General features: G+C 39.6%; 1 protein-coding gene across 5 annotated transcripts in view; it reads left to right on the forward strand.

Annotated features, from left to right (window-relative positions):
* The window catches only part of IGF2BP3 (insulin like growth factor 2 mRNA binding protein 3), a 155,487-nt gene that overhangs the window by 123,460 nt on the left and 16,460 nt on the right, over positions 1-15,567 (forward strand). For all 5 annotated transcript variants that reach the window (XM_065542204.1, XM_065542205.1, XM_005549984.4 and 2 more), the window contains 3 exons: positions 1,386-1,508; positions 3,568-3,703; positions 5,235-5,360. In XM_065542204.1, coding sequence (XP_065398276.1) covers positions 1,386-1,508; positions 3,568-3,703; positions 5,235-5,360 — 385 coding nt within the window. The remainder of the gene's footprint in view (positions 1-1,385; positions 1,509-3,567; positions 3,704-5,234; positions 5,361-15,567) is intronic.

Below are 15,567 nucleotides of genomic sequence, written 5' to 3' on the forward strand. Positions count from 1 at the left end.
AAGTATCTGTCTTTTAATATTTAAATATTTTCATTCACATTTGAACATAGGTGAGTGGTGATAATGGGGAAGAGAAGTGCAGCTATAGAAGAAGGCAGCTTGGGGAACCTAGGACCAGGAAATATCCTGGATTAACCCAAGACAAGAGCCCCAAATCTTGACTCATCCTTTACTCAGAGCTCATTGGAGCTTTGTCCTTGTCCTCTGCCTGGCCCCACCTTGGAGCAGCAGGGAGTGTGGAGGTGGGGAAGTGCCTAAGTGTCTTCTAAGGCAAACTGGAGATTTATCTGGGTAATGGAGGCAGGAACTCTAAATATTTCTTCCACAGGAACTTTGAGTGAAGGTTGGGTTCTGTGCCACATTTAGCGTACAGAACAGCGCTGCACTGAAAGCAGAATCCAGCATAAGGCACTGGAGTTAGTGTGGGGACCTCATCGCCAACCTTAACTTGTAGAGAACTTTAAATATGTTTTAGTAATATTATATGTGGGTGCCATATTATAATAATGTAATTATTAAAGTAAAAATTTTTAAAAAGAATTATTTTAATATAGAGAAAAATAGGCCAGGTGCGGTGGCTCGTGCCTATAATCCCAGCACTTTGGGAGGCCGAGGCGGGCGGATCATGAGGTCAAGAGATCAAGATCATCCTGGCCACCATGGTGAAACCCTGTCTGTACTAAAAATACAAGAATTAGCTGGGCATGGTGGCATGCACCTGTAATCCCAGCCACTTGGGAGGTGGAGGCAGGAGAATGGCTTGAACCCGGGAGGTGGAGGTTGCAGTGAGCGGAGATCGTGCCACTGCACTCCAGCCTGGCGCCAGAGGGAGACTCTATCTCAAAAAAAAAAAAAAAAAAAAAAAAGACAGAAAAAGGAAAAGCCGCAATGACATTTTAAACAGTTATATATATATGACTGGGAAATTCAGAAAGTTACAAAACAAAAAATGAAAGCTCCACTTCCTGTTCTTATGCCCTTCCCCCAAAGTGTAACCACTGTTGTTTCTTCTGTTTCCTTATATAAATTATGCACATATCTCCAGGTGTATATTTGTACTGGATGGTACTGTTTTTTATTTGTATGTTGTGTTTTGGTAGTAGGGGTTTAGGAATATGGTTTTGAGTAAGAGACTCCATCACTGAAGATATTTCCCAAAGTGAATAAAAGAAAAACTATTTTAGAAGGTAACTTCTGTACTTTTTCTCCCCTTCTATTCATGCATTGCTAGAATGCTGGCCAATTGTCAGCAAGTTTTAAGCTGTACCTAACACAGTGCTTCCCAGATGGTAGGTAGGAAGTAAATGTTTAATGAGTGAATATTGTCTTTTTACCCAAGAATAGGTTTACTAACTCTAATTTTATGACCACTTTTCTGTTTACAGCACAGAAGAGATCCCCTTGAAGATTTTAGCTCATAATAACTTTGTTGGCCGTCTTATTGGTAAAGAAGGAAGAAATCTTAAAAAAATTGAGCAGGACACAGACACTAAAATCACGATATCTCCGTGAGTGCTCCTTTGCTTTTGAATAAGAAAACTTTCAAACACTGTAAGCTGCATGTTGTGTATTCAGCTTCAGCTGCTTCAGCTAACCCGTGCTGCTGTACTTACACATGGTTTCTCAAATACAGCCTGCTGCCTGTTAGGTTTCTGACCCGTATTGAAAGCATTATCTGCTTCTGGCAGGAGGAACCAAATGCTTTACATTCATATTTTCTAAATGCAGTCTTAACTGTTTTATGACGTTTATTCCTAAAGTTGGAATATATAACCCAGTTTATTATCCATTGTCATGTAACGCATTATCCCAACATTTGACAGCTTAAGACAATGAGAACATTAATTGCTCAGCTAGTTTTTGTGGGTTAGGAATGCAGGAGCAGCTTAGCTGGGTGGTTCTGGCTTGGGGTCTCACGATGCTGCTGACAAGTTGGTGCTAGCTGTTGGCAGAAAGCCTCAGTTCCTCCCACATGGGCTTCTCCACAGAGCTGCTTGAGTGTTCTCAAGACATGGCAGTTGTCAAGATGGAAACTGCAATGTCTTTTATGACATAGCCTCGGAAGTTATACTCTATCATTTTTCTAATGTTGTTTACACAAGTCAGCCCTATTCGGTATGTATGTGTGGGACTACAGATAACTGGGTGGCGGGGAGTCACCTTGGAGACAGGCTACCACACCTAGAATCTGTGGATGCTCTGAAATTATATGGAAAGGTTTTTCTTTTTCTGAGGGTGGCCATTCTTAGTTTCAATCAGAGTACTCAAAAAGGTGGGAAAAGATTGATGAACTGAGGAAGAATGGTAGGGGAAAGACTGCACAGTGTTTGTGTACAAGGAGTTTTCAAAGAAGGTAGCAAGGAAGCAGGAAACTTCTGTTTGGTTGTAAATAAAGGGGAAAAAAGTGGTAAATACAATAAGTAATACTACTTTGTCTTAAATTTACCCCCAGAAAGGGGAGAGTTTTAAAAGCAAAAAAATCTTATAGAAGCAGCTATTTTTAAAACTCTAATACAAAATGCTTGGTAGGGCCAGGTTGAGACTGAATTAGAATTATAGACTTCTTTTTAAAGTAGTCTAAGAGAAATAGTCTTCATTATATAAATGTTTACATTTTTAGCAGGTTTGAAGAAAATGTTAAAGAATAACTTCGCATTCATCTGGCTCAAGGTTAGCCTGTGACATTTCACTAGTAGTGAAAATGAGAACTTCCAGAAGATGCAGGAGATTTGTACCAATAATCCGTATCCTCTCAATTTATGTACTTTGTTCTGTTTTCCATGGCGCATGTCTCCCATTGCTCTTCCTCTCAAGGCTGTTGACCAGCATAGGCTTAGGTGTTTTCAGGTATGATTTTCAGTGACTTTTGAAGGTTCAGCAGGACCCAGGTCCCGCAGGGAGTTTCTGAATATTCCTGCCGCTATCTAACATTTTTGTTGTCTAAATGGCCATGAGTGAACCATTTTAAATTTTAGTCGAGATGGATTGATATTCCTCCAGCCTACTTCAATCTAAATTCTAAAACAACTGGTAAAAACTAAGTTTAGACATGTGAATTCTGGCTTGTGTTTTTGGAATGTTTCCATGCTTTTTCCTTGCTTGGTGACCCAGAAAATGCAATTGCACGAGAATGCCAATTATGCCTAGAATTGGTTAGTGCAGACTAGGAACATACTTAAGGTTATGTACTTAAGGTATTTGGTTTCCTCAAAAACTATACATCTTTTCAGTCATTTCTCAATTCACTGTTAAATTGTGAAAATGGTTCAACTATGAGCGGTTGAAAAGTAAGCTGTGTTTTTAAAACATGGACTTGAATAAACTATATGTACCCAGTCATCTTTACTTGAGAAGATGGGAGGGCAAGTATTTTCTTCTCTCTTGCAGCTTTACAGTTTTGGATTTATGTCTTTTAGGGCTTATTCATTTCCCATCATGTTTTACCCCACCCACTTTTACATATTACCAGGCTCCACAGTTTGTTTTTAATTGCCATCTGTGGCTGAATTATTAACTATCTTCCTCCAATTTTCATTCTTTTTCTTTGTCTTCTTTTTCATTCTGCAGATTGCAGGAATTGACGCTGTATAATCCAGAACGCACCATTACAGTTAAAGGCAATGTTGAGACGTGTGCCAAAGCTGAGGAAGAGATCATGAAGAAAATTAGGGAGTCTTATGAAAATGATATTGCTTCTATGAATGTTAGTTTTGTTATGAAGGGCATGTCTTTATTTTAACAAATAGTTAAAACAGTGTTTTTAACTGCATTAATATTGAATTCTTTCGTGGCATTATCATTAGAAGTAGCTCTAGTTGATTTTTAGCACCTCAGCAAGTACCCTGGGATAGTATAGGGAAGATACTGGCTGTGACATTAAGCTTTGCTGTCTCTGTGACTTTAGAAAATTATTTAGTCTTTGAGCCTTAGCTTCCTTCTCTCTGAAGTAAGGCTAGTATCTACCTACAAAGGTTAATATAGCACCTCTCTTACAATGTTAATTTGAGAGAGTTTAATATAGAAGAAATGTTACATGAACTGTATTTGAATCACAACTGAACTATTTATGAGCTGCAACTCTATTCTCTTAGATGGTTTACTCAGTCTCTCTGAGCCTCAGTTTACTCATCTGTAAAATGGGACTACTGCCTACCTTGCACGCTTATTAGGATTACAATAGATATAATGCATATAAAAGTTAACGTTAAGATTACAGGTTTAAAACTTACTTGGTTACCCATATAAACCTTGGAGATACAAGAATTTCAATTGATAAAACAATCTGTGTAGTACATCTGAGGCTATTAAAGCAAATTGCTGACATTCCTTAATCAGTGAAATGATGCTGAAAATGGAACTCTTCAAAAGCCTGTCCTAAATGTTAAAGTAAATTATTTTTAAAAATAATTTGTTTTTCAATTGGGCCAGTCATCTGAAACACAAAACCTGAGACGAGGGAAATATCAAAATACTGCGTTTGTGAGAAGAGCCTAGAATGCGCGCCATTTTACACCCCACGTGACTTCCAACCTCCTTCAATTCTCACTGCTTGGCTCCAAATGTTCTGGAATCCACTGGGATTAAATCTAACCCCCTTAGGCCTTTTAAAAAGATTTTCAAGTACACTCAAATCTCCCACTGTCTATATTACATCCTCAACCCTTAAAAAATTAAACAAATTAAAATCCCCTTTAAGGCTCCTATATGCATTCCAATGATATGTTTACTTGCAGTAGTTACATGGGGATGGGCCCTGATTTCCACAGGGCTCAACTTAGAGGCCTCTAGACCCATGGTTGCTAAGTTTTACCCAACGAGTAAAGATCTCTTAATAGCTGGTTTGCTTTTCAATGAACCAATCTTACTTGATTACCTCTTCGACTCTGATACATCACTTTTAGTCTATATTTAGTTTGCCCACAGCATGCAGAATACAGTTGTGTCTAAGCCCTGTACTCATAAGGGAAAGGAAAGCTGCCCTTGAGATACCTTAATGCAGCTGTGGACCAAGGAGGGGGCAAACCAGCACACAGATTTTAAAATACCAAGGGATATAAACAGATGTAAACGATGTACTCAAGTAAAGTCCCATGGAACATCTGCTTTAAGTTTGAGTTATGTGATGATTTCTTTATTAGACAAGAGATCAACAGTTTGCATACTGTCACTTAAAAATGCTAACTTTCCCTTGATTCTTTTAATTGTCAAATTAAGCACCCTTTTTACTGTTGCAGCTTCAAGCACATTTAATTCCTGGATTAAATCTGAACGCCTTGGGTCTGTTCCCACCCACTTCAGGGATGCCACCTCCCACCTCAGGGCCCCCTTCAGCCATGACTCCTCCCTACCCGCAGTTTGAGGTAAGATGAGTGGCCTTGGCTTTCTTTGTGATTGGGTAAAATCTTAATGTAAACCTAGTCCCCATGTGATCATCTGTTTAGAGCCAACATACGCTCTCCAGTTCTTGCTAATGGAGCCTTCTTATTTGGCCCTTTGTGGAGTAGACATGGGATTATTTTGAAGCTTTTGGATAGTAGGGTTGTCAACATGTGTTTTCAAATATCACAAGAAAAGTTTGGGACTTTGAGGTGGCAGGGGAAGAAACTTAGTAATTGTTTTTATTTTAATTTTTTTTTTCTTTTTTCTTTTTTTTCCCTAAGTTCTGGGATACATGTGCAGAATGTGCAGGTTTGTTACATAGGTATACGTGTGCTATGGTGGTGGTTTAAAATTTTTTTGAGACAGAGTCTCACTCTTTTGCCCAGACTAGAATGCAGTGGTATAATCTTGACTAACTGCAGCCTTCACCTCCCGGGTTCAAACGATTCTCATGCCTCAGCCTCCTGAGTAACTGGAATTACAGATGTGTGCCACACCATACCCGGCTACTTTTTTTGTGTTTTTAGGAGAGACAGGTTTCACCATGCTGTTCAGGCTGATCTCAAACTCCTGGCCTCCGGTGGTCTGCCTGCCTCGGCCTCTCAAAGTGCTGGGGTTACAGGCATGAGCTACCACGTGGCCAGTAATTATTAAATACTAAAGGAAAAGATTTTTTAAAGGCTTCTTTCATCTTTGTCACCTGGAAGTCATGGCTTTGCAAGGTCAGGAGTGACTGTGTGTGTTTTCCATGTTGAGTGTTTGCACTTTTTTAAACCAATGAGATAAGATAGTTTTGTGCACAATTATATTGTTTGTACGTGTGCATATGTTAAACAGATCTTTATTTTGTAAAGAGGTATGTTATATAAGAAATAAATCTTAGGCCAGGTGCCATGGCTCACACCTGTAATCCCAGCACTTTGAGAGGCCGGGGCAGGAGGATCACCTGAGGTCAGGAGTTCAAGACCAGCCTGGCCAACATGATAAAACCCCATCTCTACTAAAAATACAAAAAATTAGCCGGAGTGGTGGCAGGTGCCTGTAATCCCAGCTACTTGGGAGGCTGAGGCAGGAGAATTGCTTGAACCCAGGAGGCAGAGGTTGCAGTGAGCCGAGATTACGACATTGCACTCCAGCCTGGGCAACACAGCAAAACTCCATCTGGAAAAAATAATAATAATAATAATAAGAAACCTTTTATACTTGCTTTTTAAGAATAGCAGTTTCCTTGAGGTCAGAAATAGGAGACTAGTGATGGTATGAAAATAATCGCAGCACAGCAGACAGCTGGTAGAATAAATTATTTTGAAAGTAGTTAATAATTCAGTTGCATTATCCATGATAATTGGAGGTATTCATGTGACATTCTAGGATCTTCCTTCATGAATTTGTTTTTACATCTCTCCCTTTTTGTTTGGCTCTCTTATTTAATATTAATATTTTGAGTGATACCTCTTACCCCAATTTAGGAGAATGTCCAGGTGGAACAGGTTAGAGATTCCATTGTATCACTACCTAGAATAAATATGTAGAGTAAAATGACATTGAAGTTGTACAGAAAATACAGATGACTCAGATTGTGCCCCTTTTATTCCTTTAAAAATGAAAATTTCCTTTTCCCGTCCTTGAACCCACCAAACTGATAGGGGTTCTAAGCAGTTGCCCTCTTGCCGTGTGTGTTTCTGCTTTTACTGTCAGCAGCATCTTGTCCTTCCTGCAATTCACCTGCCATTTCTAGGATGTTTTGGCCTGGAAATCATATAACAGACAGAGGGATAGCCATCAAAATTTCAGCTACAAGTGAAGTGTGCATAGATTGATTACACGTCCCCTAAAGTGGCTGGCATGTTTGTACCTTGATGCTAAAGGGACTGGTGGAAAGAACCCTAAAGTCAGAGCCCGGGTCTGGCCCACTGCCTCTGACACAATTTTGTGTCACTGAAGGTCAGACTCCTTGGCTCTGGATTTGTTTTCTCACCTGTATAATGAAAAAAAAAAACTGAACCTAGAAGCTTTGTGTCTAAAGACTTTAAGTCACACATTTCTAGTTTCTATAGAATTAAATAATATGAAAGGTTTAAGGAGGAATAGGGGAGAATGAGCCTAAAATAGGAATCTGAGAGTACATCTAGAGACTTAACTTTGAACATGTCCACTAGTTTATGTGTGTGTCATAGGATTGGTTTAGGGCAGGTGTGTCCCCAACACTTCTGTGTAAAATGACACTTACTGAAAGGTACAATGAGCTGATCATGTGAAGTACCTCTGCTAGGAAAGCTCGTATGTAACCCACATTTCTGCTCGTTCCCCTAAATTAGCTTTTTCTCTGGGTGGGTTGCTTAACCTCTCTGTTCCTTTCATTCCCAGTTTGTAAATTGAGGTGTCCCTTTAACTCTTTTTCTCTCCATACTGGTGACACGTTCCAATCAACAAAGCTTTTCACATTACAAGTGGTCACAGAATAGAACATTCTTGGACATCAGTCTTTTACACTTACATGGATGCTTCAGTAGCCAAAATTCCTAAAGTGAACTTGTAGGTAACCATTTTAAAAATATTTAGATAAGACTGCATATTCTCTGGAATTAGTCATTTTTCTGATACAGTTCTGTGTATCAGGTTCCTATGTTAGAAAAATTAAGAATGCTTTGAGAGAAGTGAGATCATATTAAGAACTTGTATTTCTCAGTATTTCTCAGACACTTCTACAGTCTTAAATGTCTGAATGACTTAAATCAGTGGCAGTTTTGTTTTAAGAATGGGAGGAGGAGGTCAGTGATGTTTACTTAATGAAAGTTGAGCCAAGAGTAAATGTAAGGAAGATGTCACTGGAATAGGTCATCTTGCTTCTCCTGAGTCATTAAGCTAAATCATATAGGTGCAATTAGAAGGAGCAAATGAGAACAGAAGTTGCAGAAGCTGCCAACAGTAAAAACACTGCAACAGGGCAAGAGCTGCAAACATGTAACAGTTTGGTGGTTTCAAGGACAGGCAAAGGAAATTCGCATTCTTAAAGGAATACAACATGGACAGTCTTAGCAATCTGTGTTCTTTGCAGAATTCCAGTGGATATTTTATTCTACATGTATTCCAGGCAGTGATACAGTGGAATCCTCAAATTTATAACTGAATATTTTCCTAAATCATTTACCCAAATCATATATTTCCATAAATCATATATTACTGTTTTTATTTCTTATTTTACATTCATTGGCAATCTGTAAAGTTCAGCATTAATTATTCCTTGCCTTAAGAGGAAAGAAATGTTTTTCCTATAATTAAATTATAATTACCCCAGACAATTTGAATTAAAATCCCTAGGGGTGAGGCATAGGTATCAATTTCAAAAGCTCCCTAGATGACTCCAATGTGTAGCCAAGGCTAACAACTGTTTAATTAGTTAAGAACCTATGGCCCACTTAAATAAATAAAAATCTCAGTGGGAGCAAGTGGAAGCTCAGAAATGTATAGTTGTATAAAAGTCATCAGGAGTATTTTGCTACCCATTTATTGTCAAGAACTGTTCTTTTCAAGAGATGGGGTCTCACTATGTTGCCCAGGCTGGACTTTAACTCCTGGGTGCAAGTGATCCTCCCACCTCTGACTCCCAAGTAGCTGGGACTACAGGCACACACCATCATGCCCAGCTAAGAACTACTGTTCTACAAAGAATGTTTACTAGTCTTTGGAGGGGTGTTTCAATGTTGGAAAGAACATTTTTTATCAGTACCAATTGCAAGGGAGAAAAAGTTTAGGATAAGCACAAATACATGCTAGTTGTGCATATCCCTTTTTCTACCTTGTTCTATGCTTTAAAGAGTGAAAAAAACTCACCTTTCTCTCTGGACCACCTGCCATCCCAACTCATAGGAAATATCATGCCAAAAACCTCTGTGGGATGTTGCCATATGTCTGTTTTTACCCTTCTAACTCTATTTTGGCATACAACATATATCAGGATTAGGTTTGGGTATGTATTGTTACAAGAAAAAAAATGGCTTAGATTAGTTTTCCTTTTTCATGACAACAGTTCAAGGGTAGACAATCCAAGACTGGAAGTGGTTCCACCATATCCTTCAGGACTGGTGCTTCTATCTGCCTTGTGTGCCATTCCCTGGCCCAGGATAACTGCTCAAGCTCCAACTATTGAGTCTGCTTCTAGCCAACAAGAAGGATAAAGGATTGCTGGGTGTGGTGACAGACACCTGTAGTCCCAGCTACTGGGGAGGCTGAGGTGGGAGGATTGCTTGACACCAGGAATTTGAGTCCAGTCTGGTGAGACCTCATTTCAAACTGAAGGATAAAAGATCAAAATTGGCAGCATCCTTATTTAAGGACACTGCCTGAGGATAGCTTTTCATACTTCTGTTGGCCTCATGTTGGCCAGAACATACCACTGGCTGTGTCTAGCTGCAAGAGAAGCTGGGAAACAATCCCTATGTGGGGGCAGCAATGTGTCCATTAAACACAGGGTCTATTACTAGAGGAAAATACATGTTGGGGACAGCTATTTGTCTGCTTCACTGGGTTTGGCACTATTGCCTGTTAAAGGAGCCTCCCAGAGCCTGGAAGAGAGGAAGCGAACTTTTAAGTTCTCTCAAAAAGCAGAATCTAAATTCTGGAGGAGAAAATTCCATATTCCAGATTCCCATTCCTGTGGTTATTTTCATCTAAATAAAAACACCGTTTTTCAGAAAATCATATTGTCCCTGGATACAATTTGGATACAATTAGAGTAAATTCTACTTTCAAACAGCTGCCAGGCAATCTTCTGGCTTAATGTTCAGGGGAACAATTCTTTAACAAGTGTTGTTTGAGTATATAACTTAAAGTTTCGGGGGGATGGGGTGGTTGCAAGTACTTAGTTGGAATAGCTTCACCTTCACTATTTTTAGACTTTGTTCTTTTTCTAAACCCAAATCACTAATACTTATCTATTTTGTGTACCTAGTGGTCACCACTTTTTGAAATACAAATAAACTATTGTTTTTAAAGGCAATAAATCTCCCAAAGCTTTACCAGTTTCTTTGCTTATCATTGCTTCTTTTTTTTTTTTTTTGGAGACCAAGTCTTGCTCTGTCACCCAGGGTGGAGTGTGGTGTCGCAATCTCGGTTCACTGCAAACTCCACCTCCTGGGTTCAAGTGATTCTCGTGCCTCAGCCTCATGAGTAGCTGGGATTACAAGCACGCACCACCATGCCTGGCTAATTTTTGTATTTTTAGTAGAGACAGCGTTTTACCATGTTTGCCAGGCTGGTCTCGAATTCGTGACCTCAAGTGATCCTCCCACTTTGGCCTCCCAAAGTACTGGGATTACAGATGTGAGCCACTGCATCCGGCCTATTCTTCAGCAAGAAAAGTGAAGCCAAAAAGAAGCAATGATAACGACCAGGAGTTGCAGAGAGCCGAGGAGGTGGAGGTTGCAATGAGCCGAGATCGTGCCACTGCACTCCCACCTGGGTGACTAAGCAAGACTGTCTCAAAAAAAAAAAAAAAAAAAAAAAAAAAAAAAAAAAAAAACCATACTATTTTATGTTTGTGAGAGTCTATGATGTTATTAAAAAAAAAAAAAACAAAAAACTGGGTTAGAAAGTTAAAGATCAACAGGCATTTTGCTCTCAGCACTTTTAAACTGTTCCTGAAGTGCATTCTGGTATCTATACTTGCTGGTGAGAAGCTTGCTGTTCCTTTGAAGCTATCACAGATTATGTACTAAGATCATGTTTATCCTTGATGTCCTGTAGGTTAACAGTGAACTTCTGCTTTTATTTTAAATGTATATTGCCTGTCAAGAAGTAGGTTTTGATGGCTAAATATTTCAAAGAATCTGGTTTTTTTTAATATATACTACTTCCTTTTTCTTTCAGAATTGTTTCATTACTCATGTTTTCTCATTCCTGCTTTGTAGCATGAAAGTAGAAATGATGCATCTCTTTGGATAATTTCCTTGCCTCTATTTCATTCTAGAATTTTGCCCACTAGTTCCCCCACAATATTCTCTTCTTCCCAGAACCTGCCAGGTTGAGTCCCCCTAGAGCCAAAGAGTTGGTTCTTCCAACAGACAAAAAGTCTCTAGTTCCTGCCTAGCAGCTGGCTCATGCAGTACTTAACTGGCAAACTTCGAGTTTATAAATGACAGGAAACGCGCCTTTCAGAAATGCTCAAACAGTAGGGAAGAAGGAATTGGCAGCTAGTGAAGCAGAGCAAGCAAGAGCTGGAATTGGCATAGTGCATGTCGCCTTAGCTGGATGGTCTTGGCAGCATGCAGTTGGGTTGGCAGAAGTAAGCCCACGGGCTGCTGGCTTCATAGTTTTGATAGCCTCTTTGGAGTCTTCTCAGAATTCTCCAGAATGATAGTGTAACCTTAAAATGGCTAGCTTTCTGCTTATGAAAGAGGCAAAAGATAAGCACTTTTTTAGGCTTAAGGTACTCTAAGAAACAAAGGGCGAGGTGCAGTGGCTTATGCCTGTAATCCCAGCACTTTGGGAGGCCAAGGTGAGAGGATTGCTTGAGACCAGGCTGGGCAACATAGGGAGACTCTGTCTCTACAAAAAAAAAACTTCTTTAGATTAGGTGGGGGTGGTGGCCTGTGCCTATCCCAGCTACTTGGGAGGCTGAGGTGGGAAGTGAGGTCAAGGCTGCAGTGAGCCATGATTGAGCCACTGCACTCTAGCCTGGGTGACAGAGTGAGACCCTGTCAAAAAAAAAAAAAAATTATGAGTTGGAGGCAATTTTTTACATCAGATGACTGTTTCAGGGAGTCTCTTAATCTTGCTCACAGTGGGTGCAACTCTTGTCAGTAAACAATTTCTAAGTAAATAACTTATCGTGCACATTTATTATCTCTGAGAAGCCTCGGTTATCTAGTTACGGCAAAAAACTTTGCCTTTTTTTGTTTGTTTGTTAGGGACTTCAATATTTTATTCAGGTCATGGAGTTGAGTAAACTTGGTTTCAGTTCCAGACCAAAATCCATTAAAAAAAAAAAAAAAAAAAAAAAACAAAAAAACCCAGGAATATCTATTTTACAAGCCAAAGGGAAACCCTGGCATCCTTCCAGGTTCCTGGAGGCTGGTCGTGTTGGCTGGCATACATGTCTCCATGCCTTTGTGATGTCTTAAATTTTGTTCCCCACAAAGTAAATACACTTAACCTTACTGTTTGCTCATACTTATGTTTTCACGATAGATGATTAGGAATTACTCATTGGCAGACTTCACCAGTTATGCAAACTTTCAGTTGAGCAGCTTTGTTCTTCTGTTATTTCAAGCCATAGTTCAGAGTCTGCCAAGAAGTCCAAAGGAAGTTTTGCTGATAGGCATCTGGCAGAAATCCACTGGGAAGCAGCTTATGTCCTGTGAACATCCTTCGGTCCCGAAGAATGTATCCAAGAAAAGGTTCAGACAATGCAACTAGACCTTAACTTAAATGGAAGGAATGTGTAACGAGACTGGGTAACGCTAATGTGCCTTTTCCAACCTAGGTCTCATAGACTTAAATTCACAGGTGAAAAAGGTTTATTATCATCTTTGCTCTGCCTGCTGAGTTTTGCAAGTAAAAATTTAAATTATCTGCTTATTTGGGGTGTCCAAATCCTGACACAGGCTTGTTCTAGGATAGGCTTATTGTAGTCTCGATTTCTTCTTTTTTATTTTTTGAGACAGTCTCGCTGTGTTGCCCAGACTGGAGTACAGTGTCATGATCTTGGCTCACTGTAACCTCCACCTCCCAGATTCAGGCAATTCTCCTGCCTCAGCCTCCTGAGTAGCTGGAATTACAGGCATGTGCCCAGCTAATTTTTGTACTTTTAGTAGAGATGGGGTTTCACCATATCAGCCTGGCTGGTCTCGAACTCCTGACTTCAAGGGATCCACCCGCCTCAGCCTTCCAAAGTTCTGGGATTACAGGCATGAGCCATGGCGCCCGGCTCATGGTTTATTCTGAATCCCACATAAGAATGAATTGTACCAGAGAGCCAATTTAATGATTGGCAAAAGTTGACAGCGTATTTATGTGAGCTGCCTTACATTCCCAGAGGAAAATTTTCTTGAAAAGTAATCTTTGGTTAAGAAGTTGCTTTGTGGATAGGAAATTGGAGCAAAGGGAATTGGACGACATCCAGAAATGTCTTCACCAAGCCTCAGACATCTGATGAGTCAACTTTTCTTTAAGACATGATTGCTAACAGCACACATCATTGTCCGTCATTCTAGGGCAGCATCTCCTGGTGTGGAAAAACACTTAGTTTGCTTCTAACTCTGCTGCTTCTATTTGACAAATTCTGTTGCTTCTGTTTTCATTCCAGGATAAGACATTTTAAAGTCTACACATTGATTCTTCATGTATGTGCCCTTTTTTTCTGTTACATTTTGGTCCTTTTGACCCTTTTCTGCTGGCCACCATTCCTTTTCCAAAGCTTCACACAACATTTCTCTTAAGTTTATGCTTAATCTTCATTTTGGGTTTGTTATTTCTCATCAGCAAAACAAGAACATGGACAGCCCTTCATCACTATGTCAGAACGATAACTTTGTTTTTGTTTCTCACAGCAGCAGCCTTGGACGTATTCCAGGCTAAGACACATGCATGTTTAGGCCAGGCTTTCACTCTGAGGAGGATGCTGCTACATGAGTGTTCTCTGGGGATATTGAGGAGTTGCTCTCTGAAACCAGTACCAGGAATAGTCATTTTTAATAAGTAAATGAATCGTTTTTCTCTCATAGTCATGGGAAATCATGCAACTAACTTTTTAAAAAATTAGCTGCGAGGAAGCTTAAAGCCAAATTTGTATAACAGCATTTTTGGCTTCATCTTATCTTGAGTGTTCAGGTCCCTATGCTCTTATTTCTTCACCTCCTTTGTTTTATCTTTCCAGATTATGTGTATTTTATAAGCAGCATAAAATTCTTTTTGGAACAAGGCCCAGGAAACAAATAATTACAGTCATGATGAAATACTGTGGGGTAAATCTGGGAAAGTTACACATTAGGTTTAGTTTGATCATTGAAAAGGTCTTTATCACCACCAGCCTCCCCCAAGTATATTGTTCAGAAGAACATAATATGGACGTTGTTAGTGAGATAAAATATTTAGATCCCACCCTTAATTTTTTAAAAAATGGTCAAGATTAACTTAATGGTCTTGATACAGTGATGAAGTAATGCTAACATTGAGCACAGTTTATAGTCAGTGTTGGCATTAATTCAATTGGTCTATCCAGTTATAAAATAAAAAAGGCCATAAAGGGATAAATGACATATGGTAACTGTGTGACACACTGGGGGCTGTGAGTTATATAGTATCTTCCAAAGAGAGATGCTCTTCTTCTGACTTAAATAGTGAAGAATGAAATAATTTTATTTTGTGTTCTTTGTTGATGAAGAGAAACAGAAGTGATCTGGCCAAGCCGTGCAGGACAGGCCCTAACACAAATCTCCACATAATAGTTTAGTAGGAAGGCAAGTCCTCCTCTGATGTATGTGTTCTAAAACTGCTAAATAGCCACAAGGGAGATTTCATTTAACTAACAGCTACATTAATACTTGCAGTGTGTTACATTATCCTAGAAAACATGGGGCATGCCAGAGAACTTGGCCAAGTTGTAAACAATATGGTACAAATTTAGTACATCTGTTTATACAGGTGCTGAAGAAACAAATGATTAGAGATGGGTGGGTGATTAGAGATGATGAATTGAATTTTGGGTTAACTCTTACATAAATAAGAGGTATATGATGGGGGTTGAAGATACAAAGGAAGAGACAATAGAGTTTAAATGATTTTCATTTGTAGGAAGCTAGTTGATATGGGTTGGCTGTGTCCCCACCCAAATCTCATCTTGAATTGTAATTCCCACTTGTCAGTGGGAGGTGATTGGATCATGGGGGCAGATCCAAGGGGGAACCCTTGCTGTTCTTGTGATAGTGAGTTCTCATGAAGTCTAAGGGTTTAAAAGTGTGACACTTGCCCCATGCCTTACTCTCTCTCTCTCCCTCCTGCTGCCAAGTAAGACGTGCCTTGTTTCCTCTTTGTCTTCCGCCATGATTGTAAGTTTTCTGAGGCCTCCCCAGCCATGTGGAACTGAGTCAATTAAACTTTTTATTTTTATTTTTTTTTCCTCTGAGACAGTTTCGCTCTGTCGCCCCCATTGGAGTGCAGTGGTGCAATCTCAACTCATTGCAACCTCTG

This window comes from Macaca fascicularis, chromosome 3 (genome assembly GCF_037993035.2).
Source record: "Macaca fascicularis isolate 582-1 chromosome 3, T2T-MFA8v1.1".
Lineage (NCBI taxonomy): Eukaryota > Metazoa > Chordata > Mammalia > Primates > Cercopithecidae > Macaca > Macaca fascicularis.